General features: G+C 37.1%; 4 protein-coding genes across 8 annotated transcripts; 3 read left to right on the top strand and 1 right to left on the bottom strand.

The window, feature by feature from the left end:
* The first annotated feature begins 485 nt into the window (after positions 1-485).
* Positions 486-8,582, top strand: LOC129567791 (uncharacterized). Of its 2 annotated transcripts, XM_055445099.1 has the most exons (7): positions 1,417-6,540; positions 6,695-6,944; positions 7,106-7,136; positions 7,215-7,509; positions 7,591-7,744; positions 7,834-7,930; positions 8,010-8,582. In XM_055445099.1, the coding sequence occupies exons 1-7, from the start codon at positions 3,136-3,138 to the stop codon at positions 8,203-8,205; spliced, it is 4,428 nt and encodes a 1,475-aa protein (XP_055301074.1). In that variant the 5' UTR covers positions 1,417-3,135; the 3' UTR covers positions 8,206-8,582. The 2 variants fall into 2 exon arrangements, with proteins under 2 accessions (XP_055301075.1, XP_055301074.1); XM_055445100.1 differs by lacking the exons at positions 7,106-7,136; positions 7,591-7,744; positions 7,834-7,930; positions 8,010-8,582 and having other exon boundaries at positions 486-6,540; positions 7,215-7,340.
* Positions 8,583-8,908: 326 nt separating this feature from the next.
* On the bottom strand, positions 8,909-11,875 carry LOC129567794 (RUN domain-containing protein 1). Of its 2 annotated transcripts, XM_055445104.1 has the most exons (5): positions 11,778-11,870; positions 11,381-11,548; positions 10,257-11,313; positions 9,678-10,165; positions 8,909-9,548 (listed from the first exon to the last, which is right to left on the bottom strand). In XM_055445104.1, exons 1-5 carry the CDS (start codon positions 11,819-11,821, stop codon positions 9,344-9,346), a joined length of 1,962 nt encoding a protein of 653 aa, XP_055301079.1. In that variant the 5' UTR covers positions 11,822-11,870; the 3' UTR covers positions 8,909-9,343. The 2 variants fall into 2 exon arrangements, with proteins under 2 accessions (XP_055301079.1, XP_055301080.1); XM_055445105.1 differs by having other exon boundaries at positions 11,381-11,875.
* Positions 11,876-12,173: 298 nt separating this feature from the next.
* On the top strand, positions 12,174-14,068 carry LOC129567807 (probable H/ACA ribonucleoprotein complex subunit 1). Its single transcript, XM_055445123.1, has 6 exons — positions 12,174-12,530; positions 12,610-12,736; positions 12,946-12,978; positions 13,470-13,520; positions 13,624-13,638; positions 13,796-14,068. Exons 1-6 carry the CDS (start codon positions 12,174-12,176, stop codon positions 13,876-13,878), a joined length of 666 nt encoding a protein of 221 aa, XP_055301098.1. The 3' UTR covers positions 13,879-14,068.
* A 413-nt stretch (positions 14,069-14,481) lies between these two features.
* On the top strand, positions 14,482-23,606 carry LOC129567799 (glucose-6-phosphate 1-dehydrogenase). 3 transcript variants are annotated; one of them, XM_055445112.1, is made up of 6 exons: positions 14,482-14,630; positions 14,749-14,779; positions 21,304-21,446; positions 21,532-21,896; positions 21,981-22,782; positions 22,878-23,606. In XM_055445112.1, exons 2-6 carry the CDS (start codon positions 14,773-14,775, stop codon positions 23,130-23,132), a joined length of 1,572 nt encoding a protein of 523 aa, XP_055301087.1. In that variant the 5' UTR covers positions 14,482-14,630; positions 14,749-14,772; the 3' UTR covers positions 23,133-23,606. The 3 variants fall into 3 exon arrangements, with proteins under 3 accessions (XP_055301087.1, XP_055301088.1, XP_055301086.1); XM_055445113.1 differs by lacking the exons at positions 14,482-14,630; positions 14,749-14,779 and adding an exon at positions 18,319-19,882; XM_055445111.1 differs by lacking the exons at positions 14,482-14,630; positions 14,749-14,779 and adding an exon at positions 20,026-20,364.
* Positions 23,607-23,739: the final 133 nt, after the last annotated feature.

The raw sequence follows: 23,739 nt of genomic DNA, 5'->3' as shown, positions 1-23,739 counted from the left end.
AGAACAATCGAAGCGCTGCAAATGCTCAATCATATCCGTCTGGTTGGTTTGTTGGTTGGTTGTTTGCTTTGCATTCATATGTGCTGATGAGAATAAAATATGTCTTTTCACTTTTGTGCGTTTTTTTCTCTCTTCCACTCCGAGATGGCATATGCATTGGGAACGTCCGTTGCTTTGTTGTTGGGCTACTGTTTCTCCGAAGAATTAATTAAGATTAAAAGTTCAATTCAAATGATAAAAATGGAATGAGCAAACGGGTGCGCGCGTGTGTGAGAAGACCGGCACTGCTGGCGTTTCTCAATTATATGACTTATGGACAGATATTCAGTCGAGCGCACATCACAAGATATTTATTCATTAAGTTTGCTCAGCGCGTCTCAAAATTAAATAGACCATTCGGTTAATATGGATTGCACGCAATGCATAACATAAAAACGCTTAATTGAATTTTAGTGGAAAAGTCAGGTCGGAAAAAATTTAATTAACTTAATGTCTTACTTAAATGTGTTAGCACAATTGAGACTATTGTTCCAAAAACTAAATGATTTGGCGTCTTTGGGTTACGTTATGTTTCGCAATTTTCTGAATTTTGTGTGAGCCATTATCGGCATTAATCGAAATAAAATGCGTGATTTTATTATAGCACTCACCAGGATGCTAAATTTTTACTCGCCGGCGATTAAGGGAGGAAGAGAGAAAGCATGTAGCACTCTAAAAGCATATTGAACTTATTTCGGCGTTGCTCAATCGATGCAATCGGTTATACCGATTAAATTCCTTTCTTATCTGCATTCGGTTAATTGCAGACATTCCAAAGTGAGATAGATATATGTATGGTATAAACGAAAGTGAGAAAACGCCCCGATTTCAAGTGCGTGCACGGTCAATTATCAATTAAAACTAAACAAATACAGAGCGACAAAATGCATTAAACAAATAATCGTGGCCTCAGCACAAATTGTGCTCGATGTGTGAGTTTTTTTTTCGGGTGAAGAAGATAATCAGGCTTGCAATCATACCCAGAAACACCCAGTCGATCGAATGAAAGCATTTCATGGTGTATACAAAATTAATTCATATATTTCATTTGGTTTAATGTGACTGGCCGTGCGTCTCTCGATTCTTTGTTTTGCTGACTCTGGCTATCGTTAGCTTCAATTTACCGAGCACCGAAAGAGAGAGACCGAGGGAAAAAGAGAGAAAGAGAGAGAATGTTGAGCAATTTGTTGGTTTGTTTTTTACTCGTGCAACCGTTCTCATTGCCGGCCCCGTACTATTGAATGGTATTCATATTGTATGCAACAGATTATAGTTTTTGATTAAATGAAACTAACTGTTCTGTGTGGCTCTCGGGTGCGAGAGAATATTCAACGAGACGATGACGACGACGATGTCGACGATGAACAGCGACACAACGATCTCTCACGATGTACGAATTGTGTCTTGAAGTATTTTCTTCTCGGTCAGTTCGTTTGCGAACGCGAACCAAGATGAAACGGTTTCGATTTTTCGTCTAACAAAATTCACGAAACAAGTTCTAATTGCGCTCCAAAAAACCAAAGCCAGTCAATTGATTAAGTTTTTTTTTGAAGAAACAAAAATCATTGTGTTTGAAAAGAATTAGAAAAAAAATTATCTTAAAAAGAGTTAAATTAACGGGTTGATAATCTTATTCTACGAACACATTGTTTCCATCCGTTAGTGACATTTAAACTCGGGTTTATCAGACTTCCGACAACGCATAATCGTAGGCATTTATTCAATCTTACATCATCGAATTCCACAAGGAATTTGCGACGCACAATAGAGATGCCAAAAATACGCACATTTCATCCGAAAATGTTGTAATAAATTATGGGAAACGCGCGCGTGAACGAAGTTTCTAGTTAGATGAGACATTTAAAATTCTGTAGTGGGTTTGTTTTGACTCTTTTCCCTAATCTATTCGACAACAAAAGTTGACGAGGCTCGTGTGTGGAATTAATTTAAATCGAGTGTGTTAAGAGTACATCGTTTTTATTAAAAGAAATCGCATAATTCTTTTCACGGGTATCAATTAAGGCATTCAGAGAATGACTAGTTACCGTATTTTATTCGATGGTCTTTTACGGCTGAATGATTGAATCGCTCGCTCTTACTTCACGTGCATTACGAAATGTGCAACCACCAAAACGGCGAATCGAATCGTGTATACAACTTGCTACAGAAATTCAAGTTTTCAGTGAAGACATTTCGAAAAAAAAGATCTCGATCGAGAAATAGCTGATGAATGAAGTAAAAAAAAAACAATATTTATGATTTTGGCAAGCGTCCAACAACACTGATGAAACAAATTGATACATAAAATGAAAATGAAGCGCCTTAATCAGCAATAACTCATCGAATGTTACACAATTTTCTATGCTGTGTATATGTTTTTATTCCTAGATCGTTGGTGTTTACTACGCGCACATTAATATGCGAACGCGAACGCATATAACAAGTGAGAGCGATAGATTTGTAAACAGCGACAAAAACAACGACGACGGCGATGAGTATGACAGCAGCAGACACAACTCCAAAATAAAAAATCGAAAAAAAATATCACTCCATATCCGATTGTGATATCTTTGCGTGAGTTTTATGAGTCAGTTCGATAGCAGCACATGTCTAAAATAAGCATTGGAATGTCATTTATACAAAATAATCTATCGTGAAATGTGTGCGAGCATGCCCAAACAGAAAAAAAAATATAATCAAAAGAATAAACGAAATAGAGACACGCTATGAAAAAAGAAGCAACAGCAACACAGAGTGTAACATAAAAATGACTAAAAATGCAAATAAATACGGCGGTATGAGCAAACAGAAAATATGGGAAGGCAGGAATCGTATGTGTGTAATGCAATGTGAAACACCAAAATTGTAAAATCGAGTCAGTGACAGCGCTGAATGAAAGAAGAGAAAGAGATAGAAGCAGAAGAAAAGAGAAAAAACCACTCACGCGTTCAATCGTAGTGGATTGAAGACAGAAAGCAAAAGAGATAAACAATAAACATAAGCAACGCATGTTCGTGTTTTTGTGTGTGCGCCTATTTTTTTTTACTTGTTGTTCTCTCATTCTACTTTGCGAGTAAGACACACTTTGTTGAAGTTATGATGTCAAGAATTTCTGGAAATCAAACAAATAATAGCGAACAGCCGAATGCGAGCGTTAGTAGTGCGACAGCCACTGATTTGGCGTCGACGACGACGACATCGGCAGCAGCAGCAGCGTACAACAGCAAGCAACGAAAGAAGCGAAAGAAGAAAAAAGATATATCGTTGACGAATCAAGCGGTGAGCTGTAGCTGTGGTAAGCGCATCGAAAGCAGTTGTAATTCCGTCAGTACGTGTTCGAATTGTGTGCCGACTGCATGTGTTTATTGTCATTTCAATGACTTGGCCTATCGCGAAAACTATTTCAGCGAACATTCGTCGCCATCGCGTTTCCAAGGCGATTTCTACGATTTGAACATAAAAAATAGCGCCCCATTCGGTTTTTGGCCGCATAAAATCGAAAATAACGACAATGGCAGTGGTGCCATTGTGAGAGTAACAGCCGATAGCAATAATTATTTTATGCGACAACAACATCAGCAACAACGAAATATTACTACATTAAATCGACGAACGGAGCAACTCCAACGATTCGCTGTCTATGAAAATTTGTGCGAATTTTGTGGTTTTGCCATTGGAAACGGCGCCTACCATCAGCACTGTGATACGAGCAACAGCAAACGGAACAGTCATACGACTAATCGAGAGCAAGACAACGACGAACAACAACAAAAACCTGAACATATTTATGAAAACATTTGTGAATCGTGTCGCTCATTGTTTGATGGTGAACAATGCACTGGTGAAACTTGCATACGCAACAAAAACTCAACAACGCCTCAACAGCAAAGTGTTCCAATAACGAGTGCTGGCGAAGTGATTGATGTGTTGGTGAAAAAACCACCGATTGCTAACAATAACCGACAAGCATTTGGCAAGCAGTTTAGTGAATTTTTAGGCAGTTTTCGACAGCGGCTAACACCCAAAACCAGTGCCAGTGAAACGAACGAGCGAAAAAAACCCAAAATCGAAATCATTCATAACACCAACGACGAAGTATTTAAAACAAACAAAACATTTGATTTGAATGAGATTGTGCAGTTAAGGAATCAGTCGTTGTGCAGTGAACAGCCACAGCAGCAGCAGCAGCAGCAGCAGCAGCAGCAGCAGCAGCAGCAACAACAACAACAACAAAGAACGAATACGTGCAGTGAATTAATAAACGGTAGCGATGAAATAGTTTGTAGAGAAGTGCCGCCATCAAAACCGATTCGTTTATTTCGAGCGTCGAATAGTGATTCAAATTTCTTCGAAAATTATCATCTGTCGCCACCCCACTTTCAATCTCCATATTCGGAGTCAATAGTCAGTGATACGATATTATATAGTAATTCGTATGCGCCCCCAAGTTATGAAGACGCCATACAGCATAGCAAATACGCGAGCGTTCGCCCATTCAAACTAAGGGCTCGGATAAAACCAACAGTATACGATTCCACATCGGCGTCATCATTCTTCACATACGATTCATCATCCGTCTCGACTCTGCAATCCCGTTCATTGGCAGGAGGCGAACGAAAATCACCAAACGCGAGTTTATCGTTGTTTGACGACGCCGATGATTCGGTGAAGCTATGGTTGATATCGCTTAAGCGGCAACCCAACGAATACACCGATGATAGTAGACAATTTGAATGTGGCTCAACTAAATGTCTGCCATCAAAAATGCTCAATGAAAGTGCAACGAAATTGAAATGGTCAATTGAGCACGGTGACAATATGAACATGAGTTCAAATGTGACTGGCGATGGCAGTCAAAGCGAAATACTGCGGCGCATCGAATTATTTAAAGAGAATTTAATGGAGCACAAAATGCATTCGAAACGAAATGCCATTTACATTAAAGATTCAATATGCGATGTTACAATAGATCCGGATGCTATTGCACCGGATATTGAAACGACGACAATGACAACGGCAGACAACGTTCAGTCATCATCAAGCCTTTTACCATCCTCGTATTGTCATCGAAATGGAAGTGATAGCGCCATCGACGAAAATCTCATGGAAATTTTTCCGTCGCGTGAACAAATGAATCAAGTTACGTATTTATCCAGTACAAATTACAGCGATGGCAACAACGACGACGATGACCGACAACAGCATATCAATCATAATATCGCGCTCGAAATCACATCACAATATTTGCAAATGCTTAAAACATTTTACATGGAACAAGTCACATTGTCGACCAGTCTCAATCGGATAGTGCTCGTGTGTGGTGATCGTCGTGTTAATTTTTTGTTGAAATTTTTAGTGAGTCAACCGCAAAGTTCATTACAGTATTCAAAGCAATTAGTACAACCGGCTAAGTATACGGATTTGCAGCAAATTATCGAGCTAATTCACAAAATGGGCATCAAGAAACAATTAGGTGAATGTGATATAGGTAAAGCGATAAATGAGAGTGTTGAACATCGTTTGACTAAAGGTCGGAGAGCTCGTTCAGCGATAACGAATGCATTTTTAATAAGGTCAGCGAACCTAGTGCTAAGAACCCCACTGCGGGCACGTTACAAGCGATCAATCGACGATTTCGTCAAACGAAAGTATCGACGACGACCCAGCATTATCGATGCAGGAACAATGAAAAAAACATTCGATGATTTCAGTAAGCTTGGTGCCAAAGATTCAAATATTTGTGGCAAATCGTTGAACGATTTTACAGTGAAAAAAACCGATTACTCATCACCAACAACAATAACAACAAAAGTGACGGACACAGCATGTGTCAACAAAGCCACGCGAAACCAAATAGGAAATAAAGTGAAGAGAAAAGACAGTTCAAAGAGGAACGAAGAGAATATTTATCAACCGATTTGGATGTTCAAAACGATTGGAACGGCTGTTGACACACCACCAGATGATGAGGATTCACTGAACAATTTTGACACTTGCCAAAATGAAAGTGATGATACAACAGTTCATGATGCCAACGAATGGGAAATCGCACAAGAAGAATTCCTTTTCTCCAGTCAACGCATCGATTCCGTTCATCATTCAAATGTCACGCGACCGACAATCATGATTAGTCATACAGCCGATTCCGAGATACAGATGCCGAAAGTGGACGCAAACAACATTGCGCAGTGTAATACGAATGAAAAACCACTTTATCAGACGATTTGCGTACTGTACAGTAATACAAATCCCAAATGGAATGAAATCATTTATGATTACAATGGCAACTCAATGGAATTTAGTGCGAATACGGAACGAAATAATATGGACGAGGGTCCCGAAAGTAATTGTTGTACAACAAACGCAAATGGGTCAAACAAAGTTGAAAAACAATCGGCCAATTTATGCAAGGAACAAGAAATTGCAATCAAATTAGACAGTGTAAACGCATGGAAATCCATGCTTCGAACAGTTGATTATATTGACGACGAAGAAGACGTGGTGAGTCTAGTGTTGTTGTTTTTTTTGCATTTGTAAACTAACTCGTTTGATGATAGATAGGCACATTTGGACACATGGCTTTCATTATATGAATTATGTTCGTATGGTTCACTCATTTTTGAAATGATCTCATTCTTTTAATTGCTTAATTTAGATTCTGTCGGAATCGTACTTGCTTCATCAGAAGTCGGCTGAATATAACAATCAAAATAACGATAACCTTCAGAGTGCCCAATCGGATGAATCGGTATCGGATACAACGAAAAGTTCTATTCAAAGCGACAAAACCGAAGAAACTGACCTATCATCAGATGTATTATCAGTGAATTCGTCGACTCCGTCCACATCACCAACGGCGACAAACGAAAGCAAAAGCAAGAAAGAATCTGGTTTCTTGAATAAATGTAAGCTAATTAATTCATTACAACTGGAAATCAATTCAATCTCATCTATTATTACATCTATCGATCGAAAACGACTGTTTCTACGTAGTAAACATACCATACTTGGAACACGTATTATTCACAAATAACAAATTTGTTTCTTTAAATTCATTTATTTGCAGTGCAATACAATGTGAAAACACGCTTCGATGTGTAAGTATTCGATATGTGGTTGCGATTGACACGATTTTCCAATTAATCATCTCATTATTTCTGCTTTTTAAAATGCAGAGCCAAAGGCAATTCGAAAAAAGACGAACACGTTCAAGGCCTTCATTATAAGAATCTGAACGGAAAGATGCTCGCAGAATCATCGCCGCCGATGGAGATCAAAAGGCTGAATCACACTGGGACCACTGTGTTCGGGGCCACTTTGGAGGATGTCGAAAAAGATGATAAACTGACGGACATCCCGAAATTCGTGGTCGAATGCATCAAAGTGATTGAAGTCGAAGAGAACTTGAGAACAAACGGCATTTATCGTGCCTCGGGCAAAAAAGATAGCATTGATAAATTGAGAAAAAGGGTGAGGAAAGCGAACAAAAAAAAACGATTTCGATTTGGCTCAATATTTCTAATTAATTCAACGTCTTTTTCATTTCGATAGATGAATGAATCAAAGCTTCGAAAAGGAACAAAATATGTATCTTTAAAAGATGAAGATGTGCACACGATTACTGGTGCATTAAAGCAATTCTTTAGAGAGCTTAAAACTGAACTGATTTCCGACGATATTGTGAAAAATTTACCCAACGATTTAGGTAAATTCATTTATTATTTGAATGGAATTAGAATTTCTGGAATTGAACTGACTTTGAATAAAAATTAAAAATCTCAATTCGATTTACAGAGAGTGAAGCTAGTCTGGCCTCCATTCGAGATGGAATCAGCACCATTGACTACTTGTCACGAGAGACGCTGAAATACTTACTACAACATCTCATACGGTAATTACAATTGAAGAATTTCGACATGTTCTGATTAAACTGACGATTTATTGACAATCAATTGTATTTTTAATTACAGCGTTGACGCCAATCGCGAATACAATTTAATGAATGCTACGAATTTGTCGATTGTTTGGGGCGCTTCATTGTTTACATCTTCCGTCAGTATTACCAATGCCTTTGAAACCAGCGATTTGCTGCGACGCAACTTATTGATCAAGGTGCTCATTCAACGATACGACGACATTTTCATTGACACAGATCGATTAATTTAACATTTTTTTTCACCATTCCACTTGAACCAAATCATTCGTTACGAATCACACGCATACAAACACATTAGTCTGTAGTAAATATAACCCGACGCTATTAACCAAACGCATATATGAAGCAAATTTAAAGAAAAACCAACCACATTTATTTATTTAACAACTATATTTTTAATGTGATATACTATTCGATGTCGAAATGTTAAAATTGTTAATCATTTAAGAAATTCCATAATTTCAATGCATCATATGACATTAACCGATAACAATAAACTTAAATATTTTATACTACGCAAAAACAGAAAAAAATTAATGACAAATCGCTTTATGTAAAACTTATTCTCTTATTTGGGCAATATAATAAATTTTTTGACATGAAAAAAGGTCTGTTTTCTTTTATCAATTTACTATCTTTTGATATGCAGTATCGGTTGAAACCATTGATAAAAAGCAAAGTAAAATTTTGAAAATAATGCTGTGGCTTTAAACAGTCATGAGCACCATCTGTTGTACGTGAGTTGAAGTAAGCTGATCAAAGCAGAATATCATTCAATTTTTGAAATTCTTCTTTCCATTGAACTTGGTATCATGATGATGCTCCAATTCGGGGACTTGATGTTTATCTTTTTTGTTTTGGACGTTCAGGGAAATCTTGAATTTCAATGGAACTTTGAAAAATAGTCCATTTTTATATCAGTAGACGCCTGTATAAGTTTGCAATAAAGTCTTTATTGATTGTATCTTTTTTTACATTTTGAAACATTGGTAGTGTTTAAAATTTAAATTAAGTAATTCTAGTCAACCAGATTTATGTTTATAACAATGCAATTAGACTTGTGAAAGGGATAAATACATCTTATTCAACGTCTCGTGTCCAGTTTAATTTCTTCAGACTAAATTATACTGGAATGAATTTAATTAGGCAAATAAATGAAAATGTCATGTAGAACAGGAAAAAATATCACAAAAAAGAACTAAAACCTGTACGGAGTTTGATTAAATCGCTTTGGTTCGGATGTAATCGAACTTATTTCTTAATATTAGAATGAGATAGTAAACGGGTAAACATGACCATCGGAATGAAAATTAAGTACTTAACATGAGATTTAAATTGAAATGGTAATAATTTTTTGTTTGGATACGTTTACATGAAAACATCTTTGATGTTTTGAAATTGTCGTACGGCTAAATCCACGGGTAAATCAAAATCATGGTGTGACAAACGGTCGATGGTTCGAAGAGCATCACGGAATCCCGTATGTGCCACATAGCTCCATTCTGTGTAGTATTGTTCGATGAGCTCTTGACTTTGATAGATCAAATTCAGCCATTGGGTCAGCTTACGGGCACTGTTGAAATAATAATGAAGAAAATGAAAAGAATCTGTTAGTTAAAGTGAATCGTTCTATCATTTGCAAAACTTTCTTCTATAAAATTGTCAAAGTATGGCTTTTCAAGATGAAATCTTCTTCACTCACTTTAGAGCGGCTGAAATAAACGCTTTGAAGTGTGAATTGTAGCTACGTTTGTATGGGGCGTGCAACGCAATGATGCTACCGATGGCCGTGAGCATGGTATGCTTATTGGAAGATGATTGTGAACCAAGACCCATGATATCTAAATTGAATGATTCGGAGAGTTTTCGAGCTGGTGTATCGTTGAATTGATCGCCGTTTTTGATATGATAATATTCTAAGATGAGCTCCCACACGTGCATCTGTTCATTGGGCCGATCTTCTGTTTCATCGACGCGATGCCTGTGAGCGGCTGCCTGCTGTTGAAATGGCATCATACATCCAATGAACGGCATTAAACTTGTGGACGTTTTACTATCATCACGAAGGCCGTGCTGCATGAGTCCCTGTAGTGTAATAGCAAACTGTTTGCGAACCAATGCCGTTATTTCGGCCTGAGTCGTTGCAATGTACTCTTTGTCCGCTTTGCTGGGTCTTCGTTTTGATTTTGGCTGTTGATAGAATTGTTTTGGGTATTAAATTCATTCGATTCAATCAATTGCAAGGTAGAAGAAACATACGCTACAAGTAATTTTCACTTACATTTTCCGCTGAATCGTCTTCATAATCATCAGTTTCGCTTGAGTCACACTCTTGAATCGTTTTGCTTTCATTTTGCAACTTTTCAACGGTCGAAACTAACAATATGACCTCCTGTACATCGACTTCGAGCTGAGCACGTAAATCACCCCAATGGTTGCCTTTTTGAGTTTTCTTCAAACTGTTTCTTTGAATGCGTTGGCTACCGCATCCCAACTGGGTTAATGCGAACATATCCAGAATGGCAGACGCCTTGACTAACAAATTGGACATTTTCCCAGTGAGGTCATGGTCGACTCGACTTTGTTGACCTCGAATGTAATCACTTTTGCTTGTTCCAGCTTTGTTCGGTTTTTGCTCCTTCCCGCTGTCTGATTGTGACTGTTTTCGACTGCGAGCCATTTTCGAGTTGTACGTTTGAAATGCAATTTCCGGATTCTTACTATTCTTAATGGCCGCTTTGATCTCGGGCGTGAGCTCCTGTTCGGCTTGTAAATAAGCAACAAAACGCTCCAAGTCTACTATCTGTGTTTTCAACTGACTCACAAGGGTATCTTGCATTTTGAGTGGTGTCACAAATTCGCCGATTGCACTATCAACCTGGGCGCGAATATCATCTTCGGTCAATTGAGGCAAAACTTTTTCGTCAACATTTAACTTGAGCTTATTTTTCAATTCGTTAAATATGGCTTTTTGTTTTTCCACCACAATTGATTGTGGCAATATGTCGGCACCTGACTCGTAGGCAAATTTCTCGGCATCAGACAACTGCTGCTTCAGGTGTTCGATCAATTCGAATTGGCGACTCTGTTGCCGTTCCATAATTTTGTACAGACTCTCATGTTCGCGTGGATTTAATCGCATCACTTCTGGAATGCCACGAAATGCAAACTCTTCGAGACTCTGGAGCAACGAATCACGATCGCCAGTTGGAGATTCAACAATTTGACGCAACCGAAATTGCACTTGAGCAAAATGTGACGTCAATGCTTGCAGTGACGTAGACAGCAGCTCTTGTTCATTTTCCAACTGCTTAATTTGCGTATTATTACCGTCGATGCTGAAAAAAAATGCCCGAATTTCGCGTTAGATTTCAATTTTATCATTTACAAAAAGCAATTGATTACCTTTCGTGACGCGACGCTTGGTCGACGACTGTCTCATCGTTTTCTTTTTCTTCGCCAAGTGGGTCCCATCGTCTCCCAGCTGCTACATCAATTTCTTCTTCTTCGTCACTATTGTTGCTTGTGTTTTTATCATCCTCATAACGAATAAACACCTCATCTTCACCTTCACTAAAATCAGTCATTTAATCGATTAATTTTAGCACTAATTAACAGTTGAAAAAAAAACAAAATTAACTAGAGCAATGGCAACGAATGTGACGGAACGAAAATATTGGCGTAAACTAAATGCTGGTATGAACTAAAACATATTGATGTTTTTCCACCAACAAAACGTCAAATGAATGAACACTGTTCTTGGTGGATGAATGGAAAATCTATGCGTGGAAAATGTTATCACTATTGAAAACGAGCGTTTTCTTTATGCGCAGCCCTGCGCAACATTTCATTTGAGGGAATATTCAAACAGTGTAGTAGTGAACGCACTCACTTCGTCGTCGTCGTCGTTGTCGTTTGACAGATGGAAGAGTGTTGACAGTTGAGTTATCTTTCAAACACGTGCATCATAATACTCAGTTCTTAACCTTAATTACAAACGCGTTGTCGGTAAATGTTGTTTATAATGTTGTTTTCATTTTTTCTTCAATTTTATGCGGAATAAATTGTTTGTTTATGCAAAAATGTTTATCCAATTTGTGTGGTTTGCGTTGTATTTTCAGGATAAAAAAAACTAACTGAAAATAGTTAGTTTTTGAGGCAATAAATTTAGTCAAAACAACGAGGCAATTTGTAGACCATGAGTTTCCGTGGACGAGGCGGTGGATTTAATAGAGGTGGTGGTGGCGGTCGAGGAGGTGGAGGCCGTGGCGGCGGTGGTGGCTTTGGAAGAGGCGGTGGAAACGCTTTCAAAAAATTCGATGCTGGACCCCCAGAAAAAGTCATTCCAGTTGGTTACTTCGACTACGTGTGCCAAGATGATTTAGTTTGCAAGGTTACAATTCAGGATGTTCCATATTTCAATGCACCAATTTTCTTGGAAAATAAGGAACAAATCGGAAAAATTGACGAAATTTTCGGCAACTTACGCGACTACTATGTCACAATAAAACTCGGTGAAAATATGAAAGCTGGTAGTTTTAAGTCACAGCAAAAGGTATGCCTACGAAAAACCGCATTTTTATCCCCATTTTCAATACGTATGAGCCCGAATTAATACGCTTTTTGTTTGACAGTTGTTCATCGATCCAGGAAAATTGTTGCCACTACACAGATTCTTACCAAAACCCCCAGCACCAAAAGGGCCGAAGAAGAAGGGACCACCTGGAGGAGTCGGAGGTGGTAGGGGAGGTGGCGGCCGAGGTAATTATCTTATATCTTTTTTTCTAAAGCAAAATTTCAAAGTTTGCGATTGAATAAACATCATGGATTGTTGCAACTTAAGCCGCATCACATTTTATCACTTTCAATTGGTAGAATTTGACATTTTAAATTGCTTATCTTGCTCGATTCAAAAATGGATTGAATTTGTCTACATTTTTCATTTTAAAATCACTTATTTTCCATTTCAGGTGGTGGCGGTAGAGGAGGCTTTGGTGGCCGAGGTAAATATCTCGGACGAACTCTCGTTCGAATATGAGGCTGTGAGAATGAAAATGGCAATACAGGAATGAACATTCTGAAACGCGTCAAGAAAAAAAATTCGCAAAAATGAATCATGAGTTCTGAATATGCAAAAGTGAAACATGAATTTACATGGGCAGCATAGGAGGTTTATGGTTCACTTTTGCGTATTCAGAACTCATGATTCATTTTTGTGAATTTTTTTTTCTTGGTGCGCTTCAGAATGCTTATTCCTGTATTGCCATTTTCATTCTCACAGCCTCATATATTCTTCTTTTGTTCAAAAAAAGTTTGAAGTTTGCGATTGTATAAATATCACGAGTTGTTGCGACTCGGGCTGCATCATTTTTCATCAATTTACGTTTATAAAATGTGCAATTTCGAATTAATTTTCTTGTTCAATTTAAAAATGCATTCAATTTGTCTAAAATTTTAAATTCAATGCACTAAAATGGAATATTTTTCATTTTAGGAGGTGGCGGCGGTGGTTTCCGAGGACGTGGAGGTGCTGGAGGTGGCGGTGGTAAGTTCAGCATATTCAAATTTACTTAATCCAATAAAATTCTATCATAAAAAGTGTGAATCAAACTAATTTTCCATTCATTTCTATTTGTTTGATATTTTAGGTCGAGGAGGTGGAGGTAAAACACGATAATAAACAGAAAAAAGATAAATTTTCGTTATAGTTGACACTTGAGCATATTTATCATCATTTTATATTATTTGTGCTCAAATCATTATGAAAATTGTTTTCATTGGGAATCACGACTCAATCGTACGTTTCATTTCTCTTTCTAGGTGGATTTGGTCGTGGCGGTGGCGGCGGTGGCTTCAGAGGACGTGGAGGTGGTGGTGGTGGCGGTTTCCAAAAACGATGGTAAAACGCTCAACCATCTTTGGACTCAGGATTTCACATTTAACATTTTTTGAGACTTTTTTTATGGATACAAACATTTAACACAACCACTTGAACGAAGCAGAGTCGTTTAAATTCTTAAGAGATATGTAATTAAGTACATACATGAATTATTTTTATGTGAAAATAATAAACATTTTTAAAAGCTAGATGAAAATCAACGATTTTATTTTGGAATGTAATGAAACAAGCATTTTTTTTCACTCAACACACACCGTTCCAGCTGTGATTTTACGTTTTGTTCACAATAACAAAAGCAAGAAATGGAATATCCAACAAAATCCCTTTTAAAAAATACCAGGTATAAAAAAATTCAAACAGTTTCTTCTTTTAAACTTGATTTGTGGAACCCCTCAAATTCTGACGAATACATCAACATGTGTAAAACTCATACGTAGTTGTAAAACACACCGTTCGAGCAATATGCGTAAACAAAACTCAAACGTGATACGCAGTAAATATACATATGTTACTATGTAGACAATGTATGTAGATGTATGTTACACCGAAAAAAATATCAACACATCGAAAACGCGCCGCTCTGCTGTCCATGGGCTATGCATAGAGTAGTAGCAATCTGTGAGCCCGAGCTCATAAGCGAAGCATCGGCTAGAGCGTATGTGTTGAGCACTCATACAACGTAATTTTAACCATTCAGTTCGTTGTGAGTCGTAGTATTTGTCGTATTACTGAAGTGAGCACAAGTGATTTTTTTCGGTTTGTGTTCAATTGTCTTTCAAATTTCTTTGGATAGTATTTGTTTTTTTTTTGTGTTGCTTGCCGAACGTTTGTGAATACATTTTTTTATATTTTTTGAATTTAATTGGATTATCAGCCTTAGAAAAAAAAAACTGCAAAAATGACAGGTGAGTCAGAGTTGGATTGAAAATAAAAATCATCTTTAAACTTCTATTATCATTTGATTGAGGAGTGTTCAACGAAAACAAAAAATCATCCATAAAAGTGTTTTTGAATATACGTGATTCGTTGTTTTTTGGCTTCAAATCTATACGCTGTTGATAGATATATCCGGCCTGATATTTAGAAAAATTCACTTTAAAATTATTAAACCGACTAGACTATTAGATTTAAATAGACTATTAGATTGAATCGTGAGTTCTCAAAGTCACTTGAACATCACTTGAAACCGCATGAAATGGAAAAATTCTTGAAATAAAATAATCGCTAATCTCGAGCATGATTTCCTTTGATTACTTCATCGGATTCTATTGGATGAACAGCAATGGGACACTGAATTAACGAATATCAACGGCGAAATGATAACTTTCTGTAACCTTTAGACGTTAAGTTAGCACGTATTTTCCCCGGGTGGCAAAAATGTTTCTTCATAAATACTTCACGGTGATTTTGAGTGAAATTTCATACAAAGTTGAGTAAGAATTCCAAATGAAGTGATTTGGACAGGTCATTAGAGGCTCCAATTTGGAGGTCGTCTCTTGCATTTAGCAAAAAATTCAATTACTCCGATTACTATTTTTGAACCAAATCAAAGACTACAAGAGACAATTGGCACATGGGCTTCTTTATCGTTATTGTTTGAGTGAATTTCAAAACACGTAGAAAGTATTTCAATCAGTTCTACATTTGAGTCATTCCCAACGTACGATCTATGTCCATATAACATAGACGCTATACAGTACACAGTATATACTGTGAACGACCCGGCTATATGTTGTTGTTTGCTATTAGTGAATGGATTAAACAAACAACAACAGCAACAAATCTAAATGCAGAACTAATAGTATAGCTGCATGTGAAGTGAATGGATATGATCAGTCTATTATATTTGTAGGTCAATGCGGCCGCAAGTTTTCGTCACGCATTTTGTATTTTTTTTTTCTTAATTGCTTCAGACAGAGCACATTGTTTCTTACAACTAATCGTACAATGTCTTTGAAACCTTGCTCAAGATAAATAAAAGCCGATTGAAATGGAAATAAATGGAGTAATCAATAATGAGCCGATGACAGAATGAACATGAAATTTAATGATCGGAACTCGTGATACTTGGAAACATGGATTGAAATGAAATGTCGAGCGGAGTAACTATTTCGCCTTTTGAATCGATCAACATTCATTAAAAACGGTCATAATGCGTTAAGATTCACACTAGGTAAAAATTGTTATACGCTTTTTGTGTTTCTTTTTTATTGCAAACGCAATTCTATTTATAATTCTTCGATTTGAATGACTGAAGTCTAGTAGTGTAGATGGAGTTTTGTTTACTTCATCGCGTAACCCGGTGACATTCATAGGTTCTGATATTTGCGATTTAAGGGGGGGTAATTTTGAAAAATGGAAAAAATTTGGGGGGTAATTTCGAAAGAACGAAAAAATTTGGGGGGAGTTCAAAAAATTTGCTTGAAATTCAACTTATGAGTGACACTGGAAAAAAAACTTATGAGTGACACTGAAACTATACGTTGGAGCATTGGTGAAGGCAATAAAATAATTTTTTCCGGCTTTTTTTGGGTCGATTACATCAATTCCATTTTTGTCCACTTTACAATCACTTATAACAAAATGGAATAAACAAACACTTGAAACAAGTAGAAGGCATACTGCATTTTGAGTGCTCGAGATGCTCTCTTTAGTAATGAGTCTTTTTTAGTAATCTTTCCCTTTTAGTAATCTTTCCCTTTTTTAGTTTATTCGTATCTGAATATCATTCATTCAGAAAACTTGTACTTAAATACACAAATCTGAAGAAAAGCATAAAAATCAAAGTAATGAAGTTTATTCACTGGAGCATGAACTTTGCACTTTTTCGTTAAATTGAAATCAGCCAATTTAGCATTTAAATTTGGAAAAAATGGCTCCTATAATTTTTCGTTGATTCGCCAATGCAAAAATGTTCAGAGAAATGCAGAGTGGATTTCTATAGATAATTTTACCACAAAATGTTGAAGAGGTGATTTCGAACTCCGTGGGATCAATTCAAAAATCGAAAAAATGTTAGGGGCAAATGCTCAATCGAGGCTCGTGGGAAGGGTAAAACGTGACCTCCGTGCTCTAATCAGAACCTATGGTGACATTGCTGTCTTATATAATCGCATTTGCAACTTCAATATGACCGAAACAAAATTTATGAATATCAATGCAAAATTTCATTTGGTTCTGTTTTTGGGAAAAAAAGAACGACAAAAAACATTTGATACACTGATTCAACCATTACACATCGAATTGAACTGTGGTTGGGGAAAATAATGATTTCAGAACGCTCAAAGGCAATTCCAATTTCGAGGCGGTGACGTATGTATTGGCGGTATGAATCGATCGCTGTATGTGACTAGTTTCTACGAGGTAGCGATGTGCGTACAACACAGCTCTTTGATACTTTGATGGTCAATTCGGTGAACTTGCTGAAGGTCAAACACTGAGTCATGCCCCCAGAAATAACGGAAAGAGCTTCACGTGTGCTGATTGCCTGCCACCAGATTGCACGTTGTTCGTCTAGAAAAATCGTAAACACTTTCTTCTTCTTTATCTATTAAATAACCTGATAATTGATCTGGTTACTTCTTTTAAGAATCTACATGGAAAAGAAGTGAAAAAAAACGCTTATCACTACATTTTTATGAATTGAATACTTTTTCGCGGCTTCTTATCATCGACAATACATTAACATTTTATATATAAGTGTATCAAGCTGAAATTGTTATCAGTATTCGCTTGGATTGTTTGGTTAATCAAATCATTCGTCCATAAAATATTACAATTTATTCGCATTTTCTGTGTCATGACATTGTGTGCATGGTTTTTTGTACGTTACCCTTTCTCCAAAAACGTGATACTGATATTATACAAATGAATTGTCATAAACAACAACAAAATACGTGCAATTTTTATCAATGATCATGCTTTAGACTAGATGGAAGCGCGAAGCCGATTCGATGTATAGAAATTCTATATATTTTACATTTATCAACTGTATCGCGGCGCTTCAAAATCAAAGTATTGATTCGATTTATTGGTGATAATTGCACTTCAATACGGGTGTTAATGAAGTAACTGCTATCCGTCGCTAGTGGTAATGCTCTTGCAGCAACGGTGTGGAATAAATGGAATAATTTTATTGGTGTTTTCTCCCTTTCCCAAAGTTTTGGATCCATTTTTTTTCTTCAATGAAGAAAAACATGTTTGAAGAATCGCATTCAAACTAGCTCTCCTTTGTTCTATTGTCGAAAAAAAAAATACTACGTTTCCTATATAAATGATGATTTATTTTTCTTTGTTATCTAAAAATTGAAACCAGAAAAATGGAGGCAAAATGTTCTAATTGAAATTTAAAAGGAAGTTAAGATAGTTTGAGAAAAAAAAAATGAAAGAAAAAACCGTTTGTTGTTTTTTTCACAAACAATCACCTTACTCTGAGTGCGAGCCCCCAGAAGTGTCCTCTTTCGTTTGGAAAAGGCAGACACACACCAGGGCAACGCAATATTGCTGCATCATCCATCCATTGGGCGATCTGGTAAAGAAGGAACAACAGCAATTAATCGAGCATTTTCACCAACGAATTTCACTTACCTCGAACTTACCTACGACGGATTCGAGCTCATGACCATTTGAAACTAACACTTTAATCACTGGACCATTGCGCCGTCGAGTTGCAATGCGTTCATTTGTCAACCGTCGATTGAATGAGTCGTGACGACACACTATCTTCTCAGTTGATCCACCTTGTGTTCTAAACAACGACATTTTCATCGTTATTGTTGTTGTTGCCATCGTCGTCATCGTCGTCGTCGTTGTCGGTAGCATCAGCTCAGAGAAGAATTGTTTGCACACCAGTTAAAATCAGAACGTAGCCAGCATTTGTCTAATGATAATGGCCGATGCGTTTTGTTCAAAATTGGTCACATAGAGCGTAATTTTCCGTTTACATTAAGATTTTTGCCCGTTGCTTTCTGCTGATTCATTTTCTAGTAGCAATTAATTCATTGGTGAATGTTAGAAAAAGCTTAAATTTCACCGTGAAATCAAACATAAAACCGTACCTAAAAACTGATAATTTTATAGTTTTCAATGATATAAAATCATGTAAGCCTTAGAAATGTATTATTTCAATACTCAATGAGACAGTAGAATTGTTGTCAATAAACGGTTCAAAGGATAAAATCAAAGACAATTAAATAATAATCGATATTAGCGGTTAAAATGATCGTACTACCGATAAAAGTCGTTGAAAAGCAGTAAACGGTGAATGTCTTACGATATTCAAATGGTTAGAGTGAGTGCGCGTGTTTGTGAACTTGACTTTCGCCAATTGAATGCGATGTTTTTGCACAAACACAGATTTACGCTCTTGAGCGTGTGAGTGCACATTTTATCGTATATCACAGTTACAGTCACAGCAACAGCGTCAAGAACTGTACGGCGCAAACATCGTCGAGCCTTAAGAAACGAGCCGTACACACTACTACAGCTATGCATCGAAAGAATCAAATGAATGAAATGTTTTGTATTTTACTTCGTCTTACCCGCTTTCGTTGTGTCTACTATCCCTCTGTTTCCAGTCATTTGCACGGCCAATCGTTTCGATGATGACAGAGTGAGAGACCGCGTGCACATGTGCCTGTGCTAACGTGCGGATTGCCACAATTTTTTTGCTGCTGTTACTACTACTGCGGTTGTGGTTTTTTGTGTTTTTCCGCCTGGTTCTCTATTTTTACGCGCCGCACTTTTATTATTCATATATGGATAGTATCACGCGAAAACGGCAGGAATACGTGAATATGTGTAAGGAATAGGAGAATTTTGTTGTGTTTATCGCACGTAACAAGTGGTTCGATTTGTGCTTATTCGTTGTCGTACTGCCGCTTGGATTAGGTTAGAACTGTTTCGGTGTGTTTGAAGCTGAGCCACATTTCCACGCGCAACCGATCCATTCAGTCAAATTTTGTGTGTGATTTTCGACAGTCGCAAAAAAAAGTTCAGCATCTTTTTAGGTAAAGATTTCATATATTTGCTATCGTTTGCTATTCGTTTGACACTTTCCAATTTCAATATTTCATGTGTAAATACGCGCGGTGTGTTGTCAAGAAGTCTCCAACGCAACCGGATAAATGTAAATTATAATCGCGATTATTTACACGCAGTCGTAACGCAACGTAGTTACATGTGGTTCAGTTTACTTTATTTACATTTTTGAGATAGAGAAATATATCGTTGCATTTCCTGATTGAAAGAGATACAAAAAACGTGGTGTTGCTCGCTTTATTTCTGAATTGAATGGCATCATAGAGTTGAAACTATTTTTACTTCAAATTTATACAAATTTTCGTTGTTTTTTCTGCTCAATCATTTGTTTCGTATAATTTTGATAGTGATGTTTTTGAGTTGACAACAGCGAAACGTAATGCCAACAGTGTGTGTTGACATTTAAATATGCAGTTTAGCATTTAGCGCACAATGAAAAATTATATGCCACGTAATTGTTATTAATCCATAAGTGAATGAATAAAACACGCAGAGATAGAAGGAAAAATAGCTACATCGTGTTTAGCTGTGATTGTTTAAAATTAACCTTGCAAAACGGCCATAGAAATCGAATAACCGTTGTCAATGTGCGGCAATTTTAAAACAATTGAACCTTTTTACCTGCATAAATTTGGATTTATAATTTGTTTCAAACGCGTGAGCGCTTGACAGTTTGGCTAGTACTATGTTAAACTTGATGAATAATTCTAGTTTACACGCTTACTAATTAAAAACACAGTTTTCGTTAGGAAATTTGTCAAGAAGTTCGTGGAATCTAAACGGTTTTTTTTCGGGGGTAAAAAGTTCTGTCAAAGTTCGCTGGGCACTCTATGGCCCATTGACTTGTTGATGATGATTTGATTTTATGCACGTAGTCTAAAATTTACGTCACACTCCGGTTGGAATTTCAAAATGCGTTGCATCTCTGTGGCGGTAAACTTGTCAGCGCAGCATGCATATCAAGAACAATGCATGCATATACGTCGTCCAACTTATTTTCCGTCTTTTGATTAAAATATACGTTCATTTCAATTGTCTTTAATTGTTGCACTTGAAAAATAATATTACATCACTATCGCACTCTAAAACGCTAATATTATCATCCACATTTTTTCTATATTCAAAAATCACATACATGTAATATATGTCATTATAAATGGAATCTTATAAACGTCTCAAACGTTTTTTTACTGATTATCAGTTAGCTCTTTTCATTGGTTATTTTCGTTAATTTCAATTTTTGTCATTATTCGCTGATTCTCCGCGCGTTTTCCGCCATGTGAAACCATAGCGATAAAAATGAATTTAGTCATCATACCGAAAATTTTATTATTTATAGCCTCACTTTAGCTTATCAGTTGCTCATTCTGCATTCTGACTTTGTTCACAGGACACGGTTCGGATACATCCAAAACTACTGAAGAGGCATTGAAATTAATTCGACGCTCACTTAAATCAAACAGTATGGATCGCGTGGAAGGCATCCACTTTGATGCCTCATATCCTCATGTTTTCATTACATTCGGCGCATCGGTGAGTGTTATTTTGTCATTAAAGAAAATTCTCTTTCAATTATTTGATTAAAAATCTAACTCTGTACTTGTTGCTCGTGTTTCAGGGTGATTTAGCAAAAAAGAAGATCTACCCAACGCTTTGGTGGTTGTTCCGCGATAATTTGTTGCCAACTGGAACCATTTTCTATGGATATGCACGTTCCAAATTGACAATTCCAGAACTGCGTGCCAAATGCGATCCTTATATGCAAGTTCAGGTCGGAGAACAGGCCAGATACGAAGAGTTTTGGCGATTGAACCATTATTTTGCCGGTAGCTACGACTCTCGTCGTGACTTTGAACTGTTGAATCAAGAAATTGAGAAATTCGAAAATGTTCCACACGCAAACCGTCTTTTCTATTTGGCTCTTCCACCGTCCGTCTTCGAATCGGTTACCGAGTTGATCAAGGCCACTTGTATGGGACAAAAGTGAGTGAAAAAAATTCAAAAATTATTCACATTGTTTGCTAAAATATCAAAATCAATCCTTCATTATTCCTTTAATTCAAACAGAGGTTGGAATCGTGTGATCGTCGAGAAGCCATTCGGCAAAGATGCCGAATCGTCGAAGCGATTGAGTGACCACTTGGGAAAATTGTTCAGCGAAGAGCAACTCTACCGGATTGATCATTATTTGGGAAAAGAGATGGTTCAAAATTTGATGACAATTCGATTTGGCAACAAGATATTCAGCCCAACATGGAATCGTGAGAATATTGCATCGGTTTTGATCACATTCAAGGAGCCGTTTGGCACTGGCGGTCGTGGGGGCTATTTTGATGAATTTGGAATCATTCGTGATGTGATGCAAAATCATTTGTTGCAAATTCTATCGTTGGTTGCAATGGAAAAGCCAGCCTCTTGCCACCCAGACGATATTCGCAACGAAAAGGTGAAGGTACTGAAGAGCATCGAATCCATTAAATTGGGGGACACAGTTTTGGGACAGTATGTTGGTGATCCAAATGGCGAAGGTGAAGCCAAATTGGGATACTTAGACGATCCAACCGTTCCCGCTGGTTCAACCACACCAACCTATGCATTGGCTGCTTTGCGTATTAACAACGAACGCTGGGATGGCGTTCCATTCATTTTGCGATGCGGCAAAGCACTTAATGAACGCAAGGCAGAAGTTCGTATTCAGTACCATGATGTGCCCGGCGACATTTTCGAAGGAAAACCAAAACGTAATGAGCTTGTCATTCGAGTTCAACCGGGTGAAGCATTGTACGTTAAAATGATGACCAAATCGCCTGGAATCACCTTTGATATGGAAGAAACCGAATTGGATCTTACCTACGGTTGCCGTTATAAGGTAATGTGTTTACCAAGAAAAAAGATTTTGAACGAATAATTTCATAAAATAAAAAATGAAATGGATTTAATTGTGATTTTTCTTATCTATTCCAGGAGGTGAAATTGCCCGACGCATACGAACGTCTCATCTTGGACGTATTCTGCGGCTCGCAAATGCACTTCGTTCGCTCAGATGAACTCAGCGAAGCATGGCGCATTTTCACACCGCTGCTGCACGAGATTGAATCAAATCACGTTCCACCAATTCCATACGTTTACGGTTCAAGAGGACCAAAGGAGGCAAACGCAAAATGCAGCGAAAATAACTTCAAATACTACGGCTCATACAAATGGCAACCAAAGCAATGACTACCACACAAACTTTAAGCAAAACTTACCTATTATTATTCTATACATTCCTAACAAATCTGACAGCATCGATAGACCGAACGATATTTTTTTAAGACCTTATTTACTACATTCACGAAAAAAATCGCACCACGGAAAAAAAAAAAATTGATGCGTTGACTTGAACAGAAGGAAAACTGTCGCAAAATTACTGTGATTATCTGAATTCCATGCCGATCACATGCTTACCTTAACAAATGCCCGGCGTATGTGCTGCTTTACATAGAGGAGATAAGACATACAATTTTGAATTTAATTTTTTACATCGTTTTTTTTCGGATGGTTTTTCCACGTACAAAATTGCCGCGACTCGTTTTATGCAGACATATGCAAACAAGTATTTTGTTTCAGAATTTATTGTTTGTTTAGGAATTTTGTTGGATTTTTGTTTCAATAAAGATCTTTTTACTTGCAAATTTTTACAAATGTAACAAACAATGGACGTTTTATTTTGGGCCTTTTTTATTCTTTGGATTTGGGTTCAATTTTTGATCATTTCTTCGATTTTCTTTCGATTTTATCGATTTTTCGGAAGTTCTTGATATTTTCGATCAATTTATTTATTTTG

Source organism: Sitodiplosis mosellana, unplaced genomic scaffold (assembly GCF_009176505.1).
Source record: "Sitodiplosis mosellana isolate CC-2019 unplaced genomic scaffold, AAFC_SMos_1.0 Smas_scaffold_12, whole genome shotgun sequence".
Taxonomy (NCBI): Eukaryota; Metazoa; Arthropoda; class Insecta; order Diptera; family Cecidomyiidae; genus Sitodiplosis; species Sitodiplosis mosellana.
This window is presented reverse-complemented; position numbering and strand designations above follow the sequence as displayed.